At 37.6% G+C, this 23,219-nt stretch overlaps 2 protein-coding genes across 4 annotated transcripts; one reads left to right on the top strand and one right to left on the bottom strand.

Moving 5' to 3' along the window:
• Positions 1 to 319: 319 nt before the first annotated feature.
• On the bottom strand, positions 320 to 17,924 carry LOC102226169 (GTP-binding protein 1-like). Of its 3 annotated transcripts, XR_002752785.1 has the most exons (16): positions 17,841 to 17,924; positions 17,371 to 17,543; positions 16,987 to 17,098; positions 14,868 to 15,048; positions 12,152 to 12,335; positions 11,293 to 11,457; positions 11,046 to 11,169; positions 10,142 to 10,256; positions 8,230 to 8,374; positions 6,479 to 6,661; positions 6,160 to 6,295; positions 5,892 to 6,070; positions 5,635 to 5,775; positions 4,225 to 4,275; positions 3,163 to 3,249; positions 1,879 to 1,964 (listed from the first exon to the last, which is right to left on the bottom strand). XR_002752785.1 is itself a non-coding variant. In XM_023334082.1 (15 exons), exons 2-15 carry the CDS (start codon positions 17,539 to 17,541, stop codon positions 1,851 to 1,853), a joined length of 2,001 nt encoding a protein of 666 aa, XP_023189850.1. In that variant the 5' UTR covers positions 17,542 to 17,543; positions 17,841 to 17,924; the 3' UTR covers positions 320 to 1,850. The 3 variants fall into 3 exon arrangements, 2 of the variants coding, with proteins under 2 accessions (XP_023189850.1, XP_023189851.1); XM_023334082.1 differs by lacking the exon at positions 3,163 to 3,249 and having other exon boundaries at positions 320 to 1,964; XM_023334083.1 differs by lacking the exons at positions 3,163 to 3,249; positions 4,225 to 4,275 and having other exon boundaries at positions 320 to 1,964.
• Positions 17,925 to 19,292: 1,368 nt separating this feature from the next.
• On the top strand, positions 19,293 to 23,069 carry lgals2 (galectin 2). The gene is made up of 4 exons (XM_023333335.1): positions 19,293 to 19,397; positions 21,374 to 21,447; positions 21,619 to 21,778; positions 22,704 to 23,069. Exons 1-4 carry the CDS (start codon positions 19,395 to 19,397, stop codon positions 22,848 to 22,850), a joined length of 384 nt encoding a protein of 127 aa, XP_023189103.1. The 5' UTR covers positions 19,293 to 19,394; the 3' UTR covers positions 22,851 to 23,069.
• The last annotated feature ends 150 nt before the right edge of the window (positions 23,070 to 23,219 follow it).

The following is a 23,219-nucleotide window of genomic DNA, read 5'->3' as shown; positions in this document are numbered from 1 at the left end:
CGGTATTCCTTGAAAAAGACGATTGAGAACGTCCAAGTCCCAGTCAAAGGATATTCAGTATTACACAGTTTCAACTTTGCTCAGGTGTTTTAAGAGCAATTAGTTTTATTTTAAAGATCATAACTACAAATATTAACAATGAAAACTCAGTAAACATATATTTTTTAAAAGTACATCAATGTAATAGGCTTTTTAGTTCTTCATTTTCTTGATGAGAGTACAGAAATAATTTTTTTAACCATTAGGAATATGAATATCGTTTGGATTTACTGTTCAAAGATTAAATCACATAACTGATTTAACAATATGAAACAGTCAGTTTGCTATAGCAAATTTATTTAAAAGGGTTTACATAAAAATGGCACCACTTAAATTAAACTGCTTTTTTTCCCCATTTACACAACCATCATTTTTGAATATAAATAGACAAAAAAAGATCTGAAAGCTCATTTCATGCAATCCACCATCAAATATGGGTAGCATGTAAAATGTTCTGGTTGCACAACATTTACTGTTTTTCAAACAATGTGAAGAAAATGGCAAAATGTGTAGACACAAAGACACTAAAATTAACTTAACTAGTGAGAGTCTTCATGGCTTCTACACACAAAAAATAAGGTTTGTCTATGATTTAAAATCTGCAAAGGAAAATATGAACAATAAAACTAAAATCCTGTTACTGAAGAGAAACATTTAATCTTGCATTTAACAAATCCTACTTCTGAAGTCAGAAAATGGCTGCTGCTTGCTCATTTGTGTGGACTCCAAAATAAAAAAGAGCAGCTACAATTTAGTGACTTAAATATGTTCTTCCTTGGCATTTGATGTGCGTTGTTGCATCGTTACAGTGAGACTTCTGGACCTACGAGTTATCATCATAGATCAATAATAGCTGGATGGCTGCAGTTCTCAACATGGTTATCCTGGGTTCGATTTCTGGTCTTCCCCTTCTCCAACTACCCAGCTTCCTGTCTATTTACTGTTCAATAGAGACCACTAGTGCCAAAAACATCTTAAAGAATATAATCAAATAAAAAACTAGAGAAAAACAAAAAACTAACAGTCAGTTTGAATCTAGCTAACATTTCTTTAAAAATAAGAGTTGAAAAAATTTGTGTAGTTGTAAGGACTAAACGTATTAAACTGCTAAAGAAACTGAGGAAATGATAAAGCAGATAAAGTGGTTTTTCTGTTAGAGATCAAACCTAGAGATCAAGCAAGATGGATTTTTCTTTTTAAATGGAGAGAAATTTCTCCATTTACAAACGTGGTATGTGATTTGAAATGCAACAAAAGCTACAATTTTCAGGTATCTTCTATTCAATTTCCAAAATATTGCCAAAAATCAACACCATTTTCAACACACCAAGAACATTTTAAGCAGGGATTTTTAAAACCGGCTCCCATCAATGGTAGGGTGAACTATCACCCTATCCTCAATAAATAAAGCATTTATTGAGTCAGAGACCTACGGCCAGCCATCCACACACCATCAAGGCAACGGCAAACCCAAAAATGACTTCCAAACAACGGAAAATGTTGTGCCCAAATGTACTTGTTTGATTCTACCTTTGTTCCATCCAAACGGAACAATAAGGGCAGCTTACAGTAATAGAAAAGAAAAGTTTTGCAGACTGGAGGCTGGGCAAGAAAACAAGACGATGCCTCTAGTGGAAGTTCTGACAAACTACTAATATGGCGAACGTTGCAATGCACAAATGCAAACATGTTTGTAACTTGATACCACCTTCCACAGCCTATTGAGAATTACACCTTCTACTGTAGAAACAACAGATAGGGAGCCAATGTTTTTAAGAGAACCGGATGATGAGGCAGGAAATCTTCAGCCTTTAGGATGAGCCTGCTGCTCCTGTGGGCATTGCTGAAGACATGGTTGCGGTATTTTGACCTTTCCCTCGATGTCTCTGACCCCCTCGCCGACGTCCTCCGCCTCCCGATTTCAGCTGCAGACAGACATCAACACCACGCTGGACGTTAGGAGGAATCAGGTGAAGCTGGTTGGTTTTAATGAGAGAATGCAATTCTGGGAAGTTGAGACCACGTCTCAAAAAAAAAAAGTTTGGGAGAAAATTATAACGCCAAGAAAAACGTATGGGATTAGATTGATTCAGGGTGTCTGAAGTCCAGAAAGTTTCAACATTTAACCTGCTGATGTCGGTTGATGTAGGTTCTGCTCATGCTAACGATTGCAGTTGGAGTTAGGATTCATTTTTATACCAAAAATAAGTATCGAGTGCTGCATATTAAAAGTAAAGATGTCGGCTTAAATTAGAATCTATTTAAAATCAAAAACAGTTTTTTTTTTAGACAACTACATAATTTCTTTTTTTTTTAAAGTCAAATGTTCTGTTTAACAAGCTACAAGATCCAGTAATGGTGTTTTGTCTATCTAGGTATAAATGTCAAAATAGCAATAAATGAATGTCATTGCATAATTGTAACTGTAATAGTCAATACATTACTTTAGGAAGAATTATTTATTTGTTTAGAATGACGTTTTAAGTTCTCTGTTTTATGCCTACGCAAAGTTATCAAACTGCTGGGATTTTCAATAAACTGATATGTAAAACCTTGTTCTTGAACGACATGCTTCCTCTACAACAACCTGCAACATCAGCTGGAGTCAAGAGTAGCCAAGCTTTCTGATGTCAAGTTTCTCTCCACCTGTTACTGTGCGTGAGTTTGCGAACGCAACGTGAGAAAGACAGCACAAGTGTGTGTTTAGATACAGAAACAGGTGTGCGTCTAGGGAAGGGGGGAGGGGGAAAAAAACTCCTGTACGCAGTCTGTGGCCATTTCTCCACTTCTCCAGGGAGGAATCTGCCTATGGAAAAGAATTTGTTAACTTCAGATGCTGTGTGTGAGGTGTAGCAGCCATTTGCTATCTGATATATATGTTTCTTATATATATAATATATAAGACACAGTGTCTTAAAGAGGAAGCTTCCTTGGTACGGATAAAGACGAAGCGTCTCACTCGGGGGACCCGTTGTCAGTCAAAACTGATTACTCTCTAAGCTACTGCTGACTGAAGGCTCACTAATAATCCAGCTACGCAGAGACAGGATGGCGGTCCTCTGGGTTCTGTTGGCAGTTTGATTGACATAAAAGGTGTACTGTCTAGTTGTGTCACACTTTTACCTTTAACATAGACACAGCAGTGCTTTGTTGCTCACAGATATGCTCCTTTGAGGAATCTACTAGGCATGCTCATGTGGCTAATGGTAGCTGTTTTAAAAAAAAAAAAAAAGGCAAGTATCAACTTAATTAAAGCTCAGGTTAAATATTTGATTTTACTTTTCAAAAGGAAAGGTAACAGACAAAAAGGCAATATTACAGTTTATAGCTATAGCTATGTACAAAAGAACTAATTCAATTTTGCTACTGTTATTCATTTGCAGAGTCCAGATATTCAGGTCAGGTAGTAGCATCTACCCGGTTACCACAAACAAACTACTGAAAGATGCAGTATCTTTCCGTAGTGTATATATATATATATATATATATATATATATATATATATATATATATATATATATATATATATATATATATATATATATATATATAAGTATGTATTCTGACGGAGCACAGTATTTCTGCAAATAGCAGTAGGACCACAGCAAGAAGGCAGAGGAGCTTGATTTTTTCCACAAATTATCTCTCATGTTGTAGTTTTGACAAATATGTAAAAAAAAACAAAAAAACTTTCTTCTTTTTTTTTTTTACATATTTGTATGCAGTACGTAACATTAAATAAACGTTACGTACTGCAGCTTTAATAGCAGAAATTAAAACCTTAGTGTTGTAACGTAGAAATGCCTCCTTTGGCTCCCAAACGGAGGTTAAAGTTCAATTGAAGACTTCTACGCAAATCTAATTTATCAATTAAAAAAGGTGTGTTTATCACAAATGACTTGTTTTTATGGTTCTCATTGAAACAAAAATGATTAAAAAACAGTCACTATTCTTCAACATTTTTATTGAACCAACACTATACGAAAAACACTATATGAAAAACAGTAACGTTTATTGTTTTTTTTATGTAAGAATATTATTCTGCCTTCATCTTTGTGGTCTCTCAATATTTCTGAGAATTGCCTGATGCTGTATTTACTTCCATTTTTTGTTGATTTGTTCACTTTTTCAGCTTTCTCTGTGCCACGTTAAGTCACTGCTTTCAGAGCCCGCCCCCGTCTTTACCTTGTTTTCTTTGTTGTCATCTTTACATAGAGCATCTTCCTCTGCCACTGTCTAACGCAGCATGTTAAGACAGCGAGGGTGAGAGGAACAGGACAACGATGCAGTTAAAGCACAGAAAATGAGTGGCAGAAATGAGGGGAGGGAAAAAATGAAATTAAATCACAGTAATGATAAGGGAGGGTATGTGAAGACAGATGTAGAGTACAATGATGGCCAATGAAGGTCAAAACAAAACATGTATGCCAACCAAGAAGGGAGGGAGGGAAGGGAGTGTAGAAGAAAGAGGAAAGCACAACAAATTAGCAGGAAAGATTTGAAAAGGTCAAAACACACAAAAAAAAGCTTCAAGTGCAATTTTGAAAAGCTAGCAACAGTCAATTTATGTTTCTTGAAAGACAAAGTTCAAGGCAAATAAACTAACAGCAGCAGCAATATTCTTCCGAGTGGAAGTGGTCACTGAGAAAAAAGGACGACTGTTTTCAGGATTCAGTGGACCCCCATCTTTTGGAGGTTCAGTAATCACAGATTCACACATTCGGGTATTTTTCGGTGGAACATAACTCCAAATGACTTGTTGGAAATCTGTGTATTTTCAGATTTATTTCACAGCAGTCTGAAATATTCAAAAGAAAATGTAGATTGGGAAGCTAAAATAAGCGCAATGATACTTGTCATGATTTTGGCTGGCAATTGGAAAATCCAATTACCAATCCAGGAGCAGCATTTATTTTCCTGGGGTCTGATTGGTTGTACCCTCAAGAACAGACAGGAGGACGAATGTCAGCTTCCCCAATTTCCACAGCACACGTTGGGGTAAATTTGGTGTTTGAAACATTAAAGTAGACCGGTAAAAGGATTTTTAGAGGGGCTCTCGAGTATTTGAGGATGTTAGCTATTTTTGGGCCCCTGTGGTCAATGACCCCAAATGAATACCGAACGACAAAAAAACGACAAATCATTCAAATGGAATTTATTGAGCTTATTTTAATCTATTGAGCGAATAATTGATTTATTACGACAGGCCTACTTGTTCATAAAAGCATCAGTTTTTGTTTTGAAAATCAGTTTAGCAGGCAACTTGAAATTATTTATAATTTCTTGTTGGTCTAAATTTAAGTACCACAATCATGGCTTGAGGTTAGAAGAAACCAAGTGTTTTTGATTTCTGGAAATTCTTCGACAATGCGTTTCAAAGAATTTCGGAAAATCCACCAGAAAAATCTGTTGCGATCAGTCCTACTTTTAATATGAAGGTTTTCCTTTAAGACAAAACAAAAACAAAAAACATACTTTGCTAACTTTCTTATTGAGAAACGTTTGCAAGTAAAATAGTTTGAGACCGTCTGGCCCGTATTCTGGTTAAAGCCTTCTACAAAAACACCCAGCTGAAGCCGGGGACTGATGACTTACCGATGCCATAGTTGGACTAAGCGGTCGTGCTGTTGACCCTGTGTCTTCGCTCCCTGTCGTTCCCTCTCTAGAAGACTTCCTACTGACCTGAGACTTGGCCTGCTGGGCTTTGGCAGCTTGTGTGCTCACCGACTGGAGGAGCTGATAACATGGCTGGTTAGTTAGTCCTATTTGCTAAACACATAGCTAATATTAACGAGCAGGGACTACTTTGTTTACTGGTGTAAACTGAAACAAACAGCCATGAGGCCCTTTACCTTGGTGATGGTGCCAACGGCTTTGGTGCGACCTTCCCTGAACACGAGCTTCTGATCACAGTGCAGATACTCGGGTGTCTTAATGAAGCGAAAATGGACTGAAGCCTTGTCCCCTGTCCTGAGGCAGTCTTTATTCATGGTCAGGATAGTGGCGGTCTGTCTGATGCTGCCACAGTGGACTACGAGATGGAAAGTCAACAACACGTTTACTTGGACAAGTAGGTTTTATACAAGAGAAAAGGCTTGTGTCCATAATAGTTCAACTCACCCATGGCCTGGTACCTTGGAGATATTGTGGTTGGATGGTGAAGCACCAAGATCTCAGCCTCAAACTCCCATGTAGCCTGAGGCATTATCTTTGGAGAGACCATCACCATTCCTTTCCTGATTGACGACCTTTTAATCTGAAGACATGAATGGAGGGTGGAAACAAAACATCACTAAAGATAAAATGAAAAGATGATTTTTGGTGCAGAACAACTGCAAAAACTCTAAAACCTAGTTTAAGAATTGTTACAAAATGACTTTTTCAGAGGTGAAATTTCATACACACCCCTCGATAAAGGTCTAAATGTTTCCCTACTGACCTTCTTCAGAGCGAAGGATGCAGTCTGTCCACCGTGGACCTCCCTGACGGGCATCCTTTTGCGGTGGATGGACTTCACCGTGATGGGGATGAAGATACCGAGCGGGTCTGGGCCTAAGAGTAACGTGTCATTGAGTCGTATCAATCCGCGCAGCGTAGTACCAGAAACCACCGTACCCACACCCTGCCAAAGAAGATCGACATGAGACCAGGAGCAGAGCTAGACCTCATCACTACTGTGATTGGCTAACTGCTTCAGAGCTTCGTTGGTGCTGAACTAAAGGAGTATTTAGCACTTTTTTTAATAAAGTCTCAGCAATTTTTCATCCATAAACCCCAAAATCTAGGGCCATCAAACCTGATATGGATAATTCTGCACTGAACAGAGATTTGCTCAAATAGCTAAAGATTTCATGAAACTTTTACTTTATACAGTTGAAAATAGATGTTTACATACAATAATTAAGACATGATACTTTTTGACGTACCAATCAAAGACAATGCTACCAAATACTGAGGAAGTGAAAGTTTCCAATTTTGTAGACATTAAGTAATAAATGTCGAATTTATTTATATAGCACTTTAAAAACAGGTTCAAAACTGCACCAAAGTGCTGCACAAAACGATAATAAAATATTTTGATGAAAAGAAAAGATAAATATTATAAGAAAGGGAAAAAACAATCCATATATATTGTTAAAATAATATAAGTAATAATAAGTATTAAAAAAAGACAGAAGAGCTACAGTATCAGGTCTCAATTGAATGCTAAAGAATAGAAATGAGTTTTAAGAAGCGATTTTGAATGATCCGGGCTGTGGGCAGATCTAATCTGAAAAGGTAGAGTATTCCAGAAAGTAGGAGCAGCAACAGAGAAAGCCCGATCTCCTTTTCTCTTAGATCTCTGACATTTTCTCTCATTATTTAGATATTAGGAAAATATAAATAATTTTGGTAATTCTTGCTGACCTAAAACAAGATTTCATCTGATCCCACTTCAGACACCCAAGAGAAAAGGTGCGCGAGTTTTTTTATTTAGTGTATGTAAACTTCTTGCTTCATCTGTAGGTGAAAACACGACAACGCAGCATCTTCAAGTCGCGGTTGCCACTGGAAACAACTTAAAAATAGACAGATATAATAAGCACAGTATGTATAAGAGCAAAACTTGGATACTTGTTGTTGATTCGTCGATGCCTTAATAAAAAAAAAAAAATGGTGGCGTCTTTCTTTCACCAAAACTATGAATCTCATCTTATATTTTAACTTGCTTTGGAATGTGGAAATGAAGTACTTTTTTTTCATTGTTTCATACTTATTGGAAATCATTGATTCTACTAGTGAGGATGCTTCACTTTCTTCACATAGATTTTTTTTCTCTAGAAGCATGTAACGCTATAATCTTTATTTTAGCTATGAGTGTCCACCCAAGCAGAATGTTCTTTCTTTAAAATTCTGCTTAGATGGTAAAAAAAAAAAGAGACAAGATACCCTGCGCACACACACACACCCACACACACAGAGAGTGCATTCATGCAATTCAGTTTTATTTGTTTTCTACATGACACTGTGGGTGGCATACATCAGAACTGACATTGGCAATCACCTGTGGCAACGGAGTGTCAAAACAGAGTTTCTAAATTGGTTCAACTTTAATGTTTGAACCTCTCGCTGGCCCCTCGCTGTAAATCACTTTTTGAACTTTTAAAAACCTCTCAGAGCGGGCAGCCGAGTGTGCAACCAATTCCTTACCGGCACAGAGTACGTGTCGTCAATTTGGAACTCTGCGGGCTCGTCGTTGTTGAAAGTGGTCCTCGGGGAGAGCAGGTTCAGGAACATCTTCAGCAGGTCCATGTTCTCCCCCGTCACGTTGGAGATTTGGAAAATGGGACACATCCTTAAAAACATGAGAGAAGCTCAGTGGTGAGCACGGGGGCAAAAAATCTATATATTTAATTTGGCAGCACTGTTGATATTGAAAAATACTTAAGGAGTTGTTTGCCAGGCACATATTTTATAGCATAATCATACAGCTATGTTAGCTTAAGTTGTTATAAAAGTGGCGCAGCGGGTAGAGCTGTTGCCTTGCAGCAAGAAGGTCCTGGGTTCGATTCCCGGCCGGGATCTTTCTGCACAGAGTTTGCATGTTCTCCCTGTGGGCTTCCTCCCACAGTCCAAAGACATGACTTTTAGGTTAATTGGTCTCTCTAAATTCTCCCGAATTTGTGTGTGAGTGTGTGTGCATGGTTGTTTGTCCTGTCTGTCTCTGTGTACCCCGCCTCTCGCCCGAAACGTTTCTAGGTAATTTAACGTCTAGAAATTGGGCTTCTGTCTCTTTCTGAAACTCCGCCTTCATAACATGGCTCCTCTATTAACAACATTTTTGCCAGCGTTGCTCTAAGACGTAGCTCCTATACGTAGCTCAGCAGATGTTCAGTTCCATCAGGTGTTTGCTAATTGCAGCTGGCTAGTCTGAAGGAGCTGAGTGGGGGGAATCACACTTCTGTGAGGCAGAAGCTTGGAAATTGGAGCCATAAGGAGTGACTAAGGTCACACAGTCGTTTTGCACAGCTGAGTGGTTGCCACGGGAGATTAAAGAATTCCTCAAACATGCATGAAAGAATCAAAGCAGCACTCCAGATAACTTTTTGATGAGGGAGCAACATTATAACATGATGTAAAACTCAAAAAACTCAATATTTTGTGTAATACCGACCCTTTAAATTACATAGCTGAGGAACTCAAGTGAGTTTCTAGAAGAGTTGGCTACATCTAAATGGATTTGTGTAAATGGCCGCCCCCCCTTCAAGAACTCCCCGATTTGAATTGGTCGTGGATCATGAAGCATTCTCGTTTCATTTCAGTTTCAAAGAATGACAAGTAAAATTTCTGAATTTATTATAATGTTGAAGAAGACGGGCAAGAGATTGCTTTCCAATGGAAGCTAAACAACCAACATCAGTTAGCAAACGGCATGTTCTGGTTACCCAGTTCAAGGCGTTTTCTCCTGCTAGCGTAGATGGCAGCATAGCACTCGTGCTCCTGTGTACTGCTAGTCGGCTGGCTGAATGAAAAGTTTGATTCTGTCTCTTTTACAAAAAAAAACAACTTTTAACTCTTAACATTTAAGAAAACATTCTGGTCTCAAAAACTACAGAGAGTTAAGGTTTGAAAACTAAAGTCGAGCCAACCGCCGCTCTTGTTTACATTGTTTTTAGAGGCGCACCGACTGCAGTTTTCAAGCCGGTCACCAATATTTGAAAAGTCTGACCTACTGATTCCGATTTTGGCCGATACCGATTTTTTTTTTGTCTGCAAAGTCACCCAGCATAATGACAAAGTCGCTCAGTTAGCAACAGTGGGGTGAGTATCGTCAACCGCGCACGTAGATCAGTCACCGTACGTTTTGTACGTTTTGCTGTACAATAAATCATCCCAGAAGTTATTATTACAATAAACAATGACATTGTTGGTTTGGGACCACTTTTAAGTAACATAATGGTAATACAATAATAATGCAAGTGCAGCCTCTCAATGTTCAATAAAGCTTAATTTCTAACAAACATTTGACATTTGAACTGGAAGACATTTTAAAAATCCAAAACAAATAAACAAACACAACAAATAATGAGGGGTAATTATCATTACTCCTCTGGAAGCTTACCTCTCTGAACTAAAGTTGGAGGCGGTGACAACGACGTCATCCTTGTTCTGGACCAGAACCGGTATTTTCCTGCAGCCTGGGGACTTTAATAATCTTTGTAGTAATTTTAGTGTCTCTGTCGCAACAAAAAAAGAAAATAAAAACAAGTGTTTTTACAAAGTGCGTAAACATCACAGACTGAAAATAACAGACTTCATGACCAGGAAGAAGGAAGCGGTTTAATGATGCATGTTAACATGTTATCCATTGTGACATTTCAGGTCAGGAATCCTGGCACTTCTATTCCGTAATTTTTCTCACACAACCTTCTTTGGTGTTACGTTGAAACCTCCCCTGGTTTTGCTGGTTTTACTGGTTTACTTCCAGAGTAATTTTTGGACCTGCTGATTACCATTAATTATGAAACTATGAAATCATTTAAAAGCCGAGAAGAATTTAAAACGTAGGTATAGATCAGGGATCTGCAACCTGCGGCTCCGGGGCCGCAAGTGGCTCTTCGCAACTTCCACAATGGCTCAAGCTAATGTTTTTAAATACAGCTTTAACTATAGCAAATGTATATAGCCATTTTTAATGAAATAACTTACTTGAAATTCCACAACATTTACACCAAAAGTATCATTAACATATATTTTATCTATTTTTTTTGTCATTGGCTTGTAAGTGTGCTTTTTTAAAAATATAAATTTCCCACAAATATCAACATCCTACAGCAGAAAATGTATTTGTCCTCTTTTTCCCAAGGTTTAGTGTTTTTGTTTATTTGTTGATGGTTCCAACAAAAGCCAACCACGTTTACCAATAAAAATGACATTTTCTTAACACTGAATCTAACCAAAAAGTGCATAAAATGGAACTTGCATCTCCAGCTTTATCATGTATGCATCCTGCGCCATCTCCTTACCTTGCAAGATGTTAGCTGGACACATATCTATCTTTGTAACAACTACAAACACCGGCACATTCAGGGCCAACGCCAGGCCAAGATGCTCCTTCGTCATGCCAACTATGCCGGCGTTACTGCCCACCTGTGAAAAGATGTGAAACCACAACAATTAAAAAAAAAGAGGTAAGATGCATTGCCACTTTCTTTCAAACAATAACATACTGTAAGCTAAAAAAGGATTAAAAAACAGAAACACAAGAGTCACCATAAGCATGCAGAAGTCTGGCAGGTGGCCCGTCATCCCAAACACGGTGGTTTTCAAGTACTTCTCATGGCCAGCCAGGTCAATAAAGGTGATGACCTTTGAGGATTTCTCGCAGATCTTGGTCCAGTCCAAGCCTCCGCCGTGGCTGTCTGGCTTGTTGACCACCTAAAGTAACAGAGGGACACAGAAGATACAGACATTGACTTTTTTTTTTTTATCTATTTCTTTACACTGAATATGTTGGAACAAAGGTGCTCTTTATATATATATATATAGCTAAATAATCGTTTGATTAAATTTCAGCCTTCAGTTTACTTTGGTAGGAGACCACATCATAACCAATATTGGCGTGACAATATTTTTGTACATTTGGGAACATCTCTTATGCGCCATTCTAATACGGAGATAAAACATTTAGAACATATCAGCCACCCTTAGGTATGGATATTTTTTTTGGACGAATGGAAGTCTGTCTTCCAACTCCATTGGAGTTGTTTGTTTCCAACTCCAATTTGTCCAATTCCAATTTGTTTCTTTCACCCAAACAAATGAAAAAAGAAAAGGTTTTTCTCACATGCAGAACACAACCGGTAAATTCAGGAAATTCCCACCAGTTCATTCAGTCTTGATGTCGACCAATTGCCAACCGCTCTGAGGAGTTTCAAATTCGTCTTTTCATCAAATCTGTACAAATGTAAATCTTTTTGTAGTATGCCCACATTCCAATATAGCAGACGAGCCTCACAGTAGACGAACAGAACAATAGATGGATTTTGTACCATTCTCCTTAATGTTTTTGCTGAAAACCAAAGTATGCCAATGACCCAAACATCAGGACTGTCATACTCCCACGGCTCACCTGACCCTCCTGGTCGAAGCCCAGGATGTCGTTGCCCACGCTGCTGGTCCTGCCGCTCTCCATTTCGTGCTTGTGCCTGAAGAGCTTCTGGCGGGCGAAGCCTCGGCCGTTGTCCAGCTCGCCATGGGTCAACACACCGAGCAGGGTGCTCTTCCCAGCATCCACATTGCCAACAACTGCAACTCTAGAGACAAGACGACAGAACGTCAAGGGTAGGTAATTAAAATTTCTGTTCTGGATAATGTCTACTGGGATATTGTATTCATATTTGATCATTTAAAAACTCTCTAAATGTGAAGTCTTAACTTATTTATTGGTCCAGTACTCAATTGGTTCCAAGCTTACCTAAAGAACGGAGCTTTTAGTGCCCACAGGTAACTTTTCACAGGAACGGGGATTAATCACATGTGGTGTACCACAAGGTTCAATCCTGGGGCCCCTCCTAATTTAATATCTGCAAGCTCCCATTAGCTCAGGTTATAACAATAGGAAATAAGATTAGTTGCCAGAACTCACAGATGATATACAGCTCTACATTACAATGTCAACAGGTGACTCTGAACAAATAGAATCTAGTGATCAAACCCAAAATCTGAGGGGAGTGATGAACCTTAAGAGACACACAAAGACAGTTACAAAGTCGGCCTTCAATCATCTGAGGAACATTTCCAGGATTAGAGGAAAATTACTGTCTCAGTAAAATATAGAGAAACTCATACATCTTTAGTCGAATTGATTACTGCAACAGTGTCTTCCAATGTTTGCCTAAAAGAAGATAAAAAGAGAAAAAAACAACTTTTGATTTTTTGTAATAAATGGAAATTTGATCGACATATTTGATGTACATTAGCTTAAAGATTTTGATGATGGCATTTGACAGAATGTAATGTTAACTGCTGATTTCATAATTGATGATTATTATATTTTTACAGTGTGAGGCACTTTGAACTGTGCTGTTGCTGAAATGTGCTGTACAAATAAACTTGAGCCGACTTCCAAAAAGGCCTTGCCTGACTTTATTCTTTTTTTTTCCAAAGACATTGTAACAGTGAGTGGATGAGAATGAACACACATCACCATCTCCTTTAACACAGCATCTAAGGGCTAAATTCAATGAATTTCTTGAATAACAATATAGTTTCTCTTTCAGGCACAAGAATGGAAACAAAAGAAGAAAGAAATGAAAATCAAAATGAAACAAGAACAACCAGCCGACAGCCAGGTACACCAGGCTCACATACATTACTAACAGGCTTTGTGCTGTAATAACCTCATCTGTTAGTGCCGCCGTATTTACCGTTAGAGGTTTTATGTGCTGGTACAACTGCAGTGGAAATGTGCTCACACTATAATCAGATGAAAAGTTAAAAAAAAAAAAAAAAGTTATTATACTTTTCAATGTTCAAATATCACCCAATCTAAGGGAAGAGTTATTAGCTGAATGTGGGCATTTAGGAAAGAGACGAAACAGATCTGAAAATAAATCTAGTAGAGTATTCCATTAAGTGAGTGACAGCAGTAGTCAGTGCAAAATGACATAATATTCCTATTATTACAAACATAATAATGTGAATTAAGGCTGGACAATAACTCAATAACAATATATATCACAATAAAGACATGATCAATATCAATAGATAGTACATCTGATAGAATGTACAATCAATTCACTGAATTCTGATTCAGAACCGCACAGAATTCTGGGGGATGTAGGCAGAGGAAAGACTGCATAGGTGCACAACCTTGAATTAAGCAAGGCTGGTGGCAACCCGACAGGTTGGTTACCTAGCAACAACCTATCAGGTAAATCGCGCAGCAGCGGTTTCAGGTTTTGCTGCTTCAAAACAAAAACAACGGCGTAGAACGAAGGAAGGTAAAGGAGTACAACAGGTTGAGAGGAAGCTGTGGAAAAAACAGGACAAGTCACATAACCAGTTTTGGTGACATTTTAGATATTTAAAAAACAAAAATAACTAATCAATAACTATTGGTAAAGATTGATGTGATTATGAGCCGACATTTATGTCGCGGTGAGTTTTTCAACCCTAATGTCAACATAGGAGTGAATAAGTTTGTCTTCTTCCCACTCCTTTTCAAACTAAATACATTCTTCTTTATGCTTAAATAAAATATATTACTGTATTTATTTGTGTATAAGTGGGTGCATATTTTCTTTATTAATTTTTTTTACCTACCAAGTGGTATAATATGTATTATTTTCTTTTATGTGGCTTGAAAAAATAAAGCAGTAACAACCTAACCGCCTCATATTCGGTTGAATGAAGGTCGTCAAACCAGTTCATTAGTTTGAGTTGAACAACGTTTTGCTTTTGAGAAGAAATGACTCCACCCATCCCAACTATCATAGAGGTAAGAGGTTAACTTCCACTGAGAGACTGCCACTGCTCCACACAGATGCCCCAGCACCCTCCTTCACATGGTTTACATGGCTCTGGCCTGCCACAGATGCACTGAAACCCATCAAAAACTCTCAAAAGCACACAAAGAACATCCAAACTGAGCACAAAAATGCTCCGGCCGAGGAGGAAACTGTGTCAAAGTCATGAATATTTCACAAAAGCTTTTCATCTGCAGTAGCAGATGAAAAAAAGTAACACATTCAGAACAAACTGTACAATGTCTGGACAAATCCTCCTCGACTTCATCGCCGGTTTACATTACTAGGCCCGTTCCTAGAACCCAGAATAATTCATACCTCACTTCCAGGAAATCCTGCTCCCCGACTCGCCGGCGGATGAGGTAGTCTCGAATCTTCCCGCCGCTTTCCGTCCTCTCCCTCAGCAGGATCAGGTCAGCCTCGACCTGCTCACACAGCGACCGCACCGTGGCCACCGACGCCTCCATGTCCTTCTCATCCAGACCGTAATCGCCTCCATCTGCACAGAAAAACGACGAGACGGCGCTTACTGGACAGCGGGACTGAAGCAGCGGCAGTCCTGTGAGAGAGGGCAAAGCCCAACTGAAAGACGTAAAACGTATAAAATAGTGGAACAAAAGATTTATGGGGATGTCAGTATAGAAATTTGAAAAACTTCAATTACCGTGACCCTAAACAACTCCCTGAAACGACTTAATTATAGCGTATTACCTTCAAACAAACAAAGAAAACCATACAGTATTTTTTTAAACACTGCAAAAACAAAGTATTACCAAGTATTTTAGTCTACTTTCTTGTGAAAATATCTCAGTAGACTTTAACAAGTCAAAAATAACTTACAAGTAATTCTTCACTATGACAGAACTTGTTGTAAGTCAAGAATTCCTTAATATTTGTGGAAAAATACAAGGGGAAAAAGTCCTGTAATAAGTGAAATTATCTTTCAGAGCAACTAGTACATTTTTATCAATATCAAGAAATTGTTTGCTTAAACCAAACTCCTAAATCTAACTGTGAAGCTACTTGTAAGTTAGTTTTGTCTTATTTCAAGTGTACTACTTTACTTGCACAATAAACTCGACTAAAAACACTTAGTGAAATTGTGTGTTTCTGAACGTATAAATACTAAAGAGGTGCATTCACTTCAGTAGAATATTTTTCCAAGAACGAGTCGGATCAACTTCCATCGTGCTTTATGCAGCTGCGACGTACTGCTGTCCACTTACAGACAAGAAAAGCTGCGTTACCCTGAGAAATGAAGACATTTCCTCAGGTCAGCTGGTAACCTGGGCAGAATAAACACCGAAATGTGTGGTAGTCGCTCTGCAAAGCTCTGACAAACGACACCCTTTTACATACACACTGCAGGCCCCGCTCTTCACTCCGTCCAGAATGCCACATAGGTCAGGCATGCTGCTGCAACGGGCAAAAAGAAGTCTGGCTGCCAACAAAAGGCTCTCGTGTTTGTGTGTGTGTGTGTGGGGGTGGGTGTGTGTGTGTGTGGAACAGAGGCAGTTTTAGAACGAAAGCCAAACAACAAACAGATAGGATTTAACATGTAGGGTTACTTTTGCCATGTTTGCAGATAGATAACTTTTACTTGCGGATTTATGTAAATCCCCGACAACATGTTCTGCATTTTACGCTCACATTTGAGAAAAGTAGTAGAGATGCCCCACTTACAGTCACCGGGTATTAGAGAATTTTACATTCATGGACTCTGAAGTCAGATACCAGAGGTCAGATACCAAAATATGAGATTTTTTTTTTCTTTTTTCAACCTACACATCTAATACGTAACCTGTGTAACCTCACAACATTGAAAGCTCAAAACATTGTCCTGAGCCGTATGCAACAAAATTTCGTTCTGTATACACCCTGTACATGCAAAATGACAATAAAGTCAGTCTAAGTCTACACATCTAATACCACTTTTAGTCCATAAATGATCAAACCTACAGTTTTAACTAGAGTTAATTTTTTTTAATTTGATAAAAATGGGGCGCTGGGCGCCTCAGTTGGTAGAGAACACACACCATGTGCGTAGGTTAACTGGGTTGTCCTGGGTTCGACTCCGGGTCCCGAATCATTGCATGTGTTCACCTTTTCTTGTAATTTCTTAATGGAGAGTTGTTCAAATCACATTTTAAACTCTTTTCAAAGAAGGATTTGGTCAAATGTTTAAATACACCACCTAGAGTTAGCTAAAAATTAGCTGGATTTTAAATAGGTTAAAATGCAACCAAAGTCCACAGAGAAAATGTAGAAAGAAAAGGAACAAAAAAAATTACAATAACCAGCAGAAGAATCTGCATAATGTTTTTGTTTTTATTGACTGATACCAGCTGTATGTTTGCTCTAACAGATACTAATATTTGTTAGGAAACTGTGGTTCTTATTTGCTTAAACCCAAACTTCATAAAATCATCCGTACTACCTGAGCCCATCCCGACCACATAGATGGTCTCGCCACATCCCTCTTCTATCCGCTCTCTTAGCTGCCGCAGTAATGAATCGTACTGTTCTCCTGTTGGGCTCACAAGAACCAGCTGAAAAATGAGAGAGAGCGACAGAAACATCTCATCAGCAAACCACATGAAACATTTTAGTCTTTAGGTTCAAAGGTCATCTTGTTCCCTAATGATTTCATTCAATATCAACAGTTAATGTTTGAACAGATGTCTTGAAAGTCTGCACTTTCGACTCATGTTTTTTGGAACATCTACACTGTGAAGATTTAATATCACTGCTCTGCAATTTGTTTTTAAGCCATCAGCTTCTTCAATTATTTTTTTTCCCCGAATATTATAACGGGGCTCACCTTTTTGCTCAAGTCTAGGTAATCCACAGCCTGCCCATTTGTCCCTTCGCCGTCCTCAAAGTCTTCTCCACACGACGGATCATCAGCACATCCCCGGTCCGGTGCGAACATACAAGCTGGCACTATGGACTCTGGAGGTGTTGAGCCTGGACATGTCGCCGCTGATGCCATATCTAAAAGCAAACAGCGTTAAGAAAAAATAATCAGAATTAAATAATCTTACACTGTTCCTTAACTGTTCCTGACTGGATATGAATAGTAAAAGTTAGCAAATAGTAAACACAAAAGTTAGGCTGAGTACCATATAGACCTAGCTAACGCTAACCAAAAGCCGAACTTGGAAGTGAGAAAACAACTCTATACTTGATTAAAACAGACGAACATAAACCTTCACGTGTCAGTGCTCTTATACTTTTAATTTTGCATTTGCAGAAATGGGTCGTTAATGTGGCGATGAGTTCAAAACATACCAGTAAATAAAAGCTAGCAGATCAGCTAACTTTGTTGTTTACTCTATTTGGCTTCGATTTCTGGGCTCACAATGTTTGTCCCGCCCACAACGAAAGCAAAGGCAAGGGATTGGCTACATAACGTTACGTCATGAAACAAGTAGGCTATGTTGCATTCGAGGAACACGGAAAGAAGAAATTTTCTCCTACACTTCTTTGATAAAAAGTTAAACGTATGAATATGTGCTTATATCTACGAATAAACGCCTTGTGACATGAATCCCAATTTAATTGTCACTTGAAGATATTACTTTAATTATTTTCAAATCAATTAAAGACTAAATGTATGGTATTGATATTGAAATAACTATCAAAGAACGCAACTTCCAACTTAATTCAAAATGGAAGATTCTTCAAATAGAGTTAGCATGCTTTACGTTAAAAATGTCACAACAACTCCTTTAGAAATACAAAGAACTAGGCGAGGAAATGTCTTAAAAAATGTTTCGTTTTGGGAACATTAATCATTCAGTATCTAGAAAATACTGTGTGAAATCTGTCATTGCAAATGAAGGCCATGAATGCATCATGAGACACAAACCGCACCCACTTGAGTGGACGTCACCTCGAAACTAAAATTATATATCCCTAAAACTCACGTCCATGACACGTAGACAGCACTACATGGTACAATATTGTACGATGATGTACCATACTGACAATAAACAAGAACTAAATAAATTAAATCATGTAAATTATTGTGGTTGTTGTCCGGTTTTAAAGGACGATTCGGTCTCAGTGCAATTCAAATGCTTCGCGCTGACAATAAAATATTACATTTTATTATCTTTTACTGCTGCAGAAATTGTTCTAAGGCCAGTCACGGTTGTCCACTTCCGAGTGAAGCTTGGAGTGAGACCGGGGTCCAGATGGTGCAAGTCATAAAAGCGTTGTGTGTCATCAGGGTTATTGCGCTCACATATTTTTTATTATAGGTCCCTGAAATATGAACAAAACCAACATGATAAGAAATTGATTTTAAGTTGACAGCTTGACAAGTTAGCTAAATGATCGGCTAATCACATTTTATTTTTTCTATAGATTACTTATCAAGATATACTTCACCTTACAGGTATTGTTTAGTACTGTTTTTATCTTTTTTTATTTTTTAGCTTCATAGGAGATGTATCCGTCGTGGTATAATTAACCAGTATCACCAGTATTTTATTAATTTATTTTTTATTAATTTATAATGTCATAATTTACTATTTTATTAGTTTAATAATTTATAATTTATGGTGAGAATAATAAATTATGAAATATTCATAAACAAATAAAAAAATCTAACTTCAGAGGACTGAGAGTTGGTAACCCTGGGAGAATGCATCCCATAAAACCTGGCACGTGCCTCAAACATTCATACTCTTTGAACTTCCACGGTAATAGTAAATGTAACCACTGCTCCACATCCGATTGGCTCCTTCCTTCCCCCGCAACGTCACGAGGACAACATAAAGCGTTAGGCAGCGAGCGGGACGTTTTCACTCGAGGGACAAACCTCTGAAGACCGCCAAGATGGTGAGTAGCGTGAACAGCTTCATTCATGGCCAGAAGTGACTCGAGGCCTTTTCATTGTCCGTCACTTTTGACTAACTTGGTCGAAAGAAAATCTGTCAGAATCTATTTTTACCCACCAATTCTTAAAGTAATTATATTTATATGCGTTTCATTTAGTTTAATTAATATTTAATATTAAATATATCGACATATTCGATAATTAAAATTTGTGTTATCGTAAAACCGAGTAAATTTAACTTTTTCTCTTGAGTTTTGAAATTTTTCAGAGGTCGGCAAAAAAGAAAGAAAGAAATATATATATATATACACACATATATATATATATACACAGTATATATATACACACAGTATATACTGCATATATATATATATATATATATATATATATATATATATACTGTGTATATATACTGTATATATACACAGCATGATGTCCACACGTCTTTGAATAAATACACAGTATATATATACACACAGTATATACTGCATATATATATATATATATATATATATATATATATATATATATATATATATATATATATATATATATATATATATATATATATACAGTATATACTGTATATATATATATACCTGACCACATGTTCTCTGTGTGGTCAGGTGTGTGTAATCTGTCAAAATGACGAAGGACAGTATTGACCATAGCATAAACATTTTCCCACATGACTGACTTTGAATACTCAACTTTGTTTTTATGATATATTAAAAGGTTGATTTACATTCATTTAGTCTTTAATTAGCGGTGAACGATTTAAGCATTTTTTTAATATGTATAGGTGAAATTCTGAAAGAGGAACATGAAGTCATTTTCAGATGATTGACCTGTCTAAAATACATAGGAAGACTCAATTGTCATTTTTTATCATGTATTAAATTTAACGAGGACCGACCAATTGCTTCTCAGCCAGCATCAGCTGCTAGTTCTTGATGACGATAATATGGCTACTCGATTATATCGTTGGCAAAGTGCAGCACATTGCAACTTTTACAAGTTATAACTTAAAATGTGTCCGGGGAGGCAAAGACATATAATCTTGTAGGAGATCTAAATAATTAACTTCCTCACAGGGATCAATAAAATCCAGTCCACTAACTATTTATCCAGCACCGCCTGTGTCAAGTCAATGATAAACCAAACTTATCTGCCTGGGAGTTTGGGGGTTGTATAAAAGTGAGACAACTGTGGCGATATAGATATAAGGGGGGCAGAATGTTGAAGTTCATGTTTAAACTATGCGCTCAGCACATAGATAGGAAGCACACATGTGAATGGGATTTATAGCTTTATTGACAAGATAAACAACTTCGCAGAACTGAAGGAAAATCCCTGGAAAGTCAGGGTGACTTTCTCAAGTACAAGCCTGGAATAAGAAACGGCTCATTTGCTTTAAAGAAAAAAAGAAAGAAACATTTCCATTTTTTGTCTTTGTACACAAATACACAGAGGTAGAATATATGAATTTATATATCTGTAATATAGGCTGCAGATTGTAGCATTTTGGTGTTAGGTGTGTGAGTGTGAAGCGGGGGTGGGTTATTTTATGATTTTGCTATGTCAACATGATGTCCACACGTCTTTGAATAAATAGAGCACCTTCCTCTTTTGACTCTCTTTTACAACCATGCATTGTTTTAATTCTGGTTGATCATCAACTGCCAAGATAAGAAAAGCTTCTCATTACTGATTCTGAATTTAACAACGTGACTTTCTCTCTCACACACACACAAAAAATGCTATATAAATTATCATTTCATCATTTAACTGGTAGTGACATGAAACTGCTTATGAATGCATCTACTTCTCTTGCAAAGCAACTTTTTTTTTGTGTGAAGAATAAAATTTTTCCCTAAATATAATTTTTTTTAATGACCTTTTTTAGAATCTGTGTTAAGTATGAATTCAGTGTTTGCCCTGGTAAACTACATTCACACAACTGTAACTCTTTTAACAGAAAGTCAAGGACATGGCATTCAAGGAAGGGCAGGAGTTTAAAGTCCGAGTCAGACCCAACGATGACAGCTCTAGGTACGCACATGATTCTATTTTTTAAGCACAACAATAACTTTATCTCCTTTAAAATGCAGATTTCAGTTACACTTTCATCAAGAGTAAGTAGCGTGGTGGAATACAAGTTCATGGCGTCGTGCTTCCTCCCGTTTCTTTGTCCTCTTCTTACATGTTCCTGCTGTTCCGCAGCTTTGCACTCAACATCGGTCACGATCCCGAGAACATCGCGATGCACTTCAACCCCCGCTTCGACCAGAACACCATTATCTGCAACTCCAAGTCTGGTGGGGAGTGGGGTCAAGAGGAACGAGACATGAACTTCCCCTTTGTGCGTGGGGAGGAATGCAAGGTCTGTTTGTGGAGTAATTTTTGCAAAAGATACGGCAATACAAGTTTTCCTGTCCAAAGCGAGCCATTAGACTGAGACGCACACAAACTGCACAAACGCAAAATCTTGCCAAGTATTTTTGATCTAGTTTCTAGAGCAAATAGGCAAAATTTCTAGTCATCAACAGAACTCAAAGATCACATGTTAATTCAGATGAAGTTGAAGAAAATAAACTTCTACATTTAAACGGAACATAAAGGCCATTCATTGTTTATTCTATATTATTGAATACTTAGTGAACTGATTTGTGTAAATTGTAATTCCAGTGCATATCCAAAAACAGATTTCTAGTTGTTGCTTCTATATGGAACAAAATTTATGAAGTCTCAGCCTCATCAGCTACAATAGACCTTAATATAATAACTTATAGGATAACAGATGACTGAATAAGACAAATGACACATAAAAAAGTTTGAACCAAAACAAATTAGTCCTTAGACATGATTACAGAAACATTCAGTATTTCCAGACTCTTTTCTCCATGATAAAGCTTATTAAGAAAAGGTAAAACGATGAAGCTGAACTTTTCTTTCATCATTTCTTTTTTTGTTGTTGGTGTAATGACCCAAAACTATTCCTGCGTCTCAGTTTACCCAATTATTAAATAATTGAAAAAATCTTTTCCAATCATTATAATTCTTATTGCACATTTCTACAAGTGGGTGTAAGGTCTAGTTTGGAGCACTGCTCTGTAGGTAATCATAAAGGAGAATATGGGGCCATAAAACTCACAATCTCCATTATTATTGGACCATAATTCTATTGAAAATGCTGCTTTAGTCATTCTGTAACACATGTTCTTCTTCTTTAGTGTTTCTGCTGTACAAGTCAGATTTTCAACTGAGAACTAATGCATGTGCTTCCCTTCTTTTCTTGCGTTTGGCAGTTTTACATCAACTTCAACATGGACCAGTTTTACATCAAACTTCCCGACGGCAGCATGATGAACTTCCCCAACCGTCTGGGAGACGTCAAGTACAAGTTCTTCGACGTCACTGGCGACGCAAGGATCGTGGGCATGAAGATCAAGTAGAGGATGAACTCCTCTCGACATCTTCTGATCTGCTGGTGGGAGAAACGGTCCGTTTCAGAGTCACTGAACCCGGCCGGTGTTCTGATTGCTTGCAGAGACACAACTGTGTTGCAATGACGAGAAAAGGTCTGCAGATGGCGCCAGATCATATCTTATGTCACCGCTTTTGCCCTTACAATAAATCGCCTGGTCTCTTCAATAAAAGCTGAAAAAGGACAAGTTTGACTCTCCTTTTGTATACTAAAATTTAAGTATACACTCATAATTCACTAAAATTTAAATATACACTCATAATTTTTAAAAAGATTATTACAGGTCATCTAATCACAATTGTACACAAAGTTCAAGGGATATCTGACATATTTACAA

The sequence above is a fragment of the Xiphophorus maculatus genome, chromosome 5 (assembly GCF_002775205.1).
Source record: "Xiphophorus maculatus strain JP 163 A chromosome 5, X_maculatus-5.0-male, whole genome shotgun sequence".
In the NCBI taxonomy this organism is placed as follows: Eukaryota; Metazoa; Chordata; class Actinopteri; order Cyprinodontiformes; family Poeciliidae; genus Xiphophorus; species Xiphophorus maculatus.
Note: the sequence above shows the minus strand (reverse complement) of the source record. Positions and strands in the feature narration are given on the sequence as shown.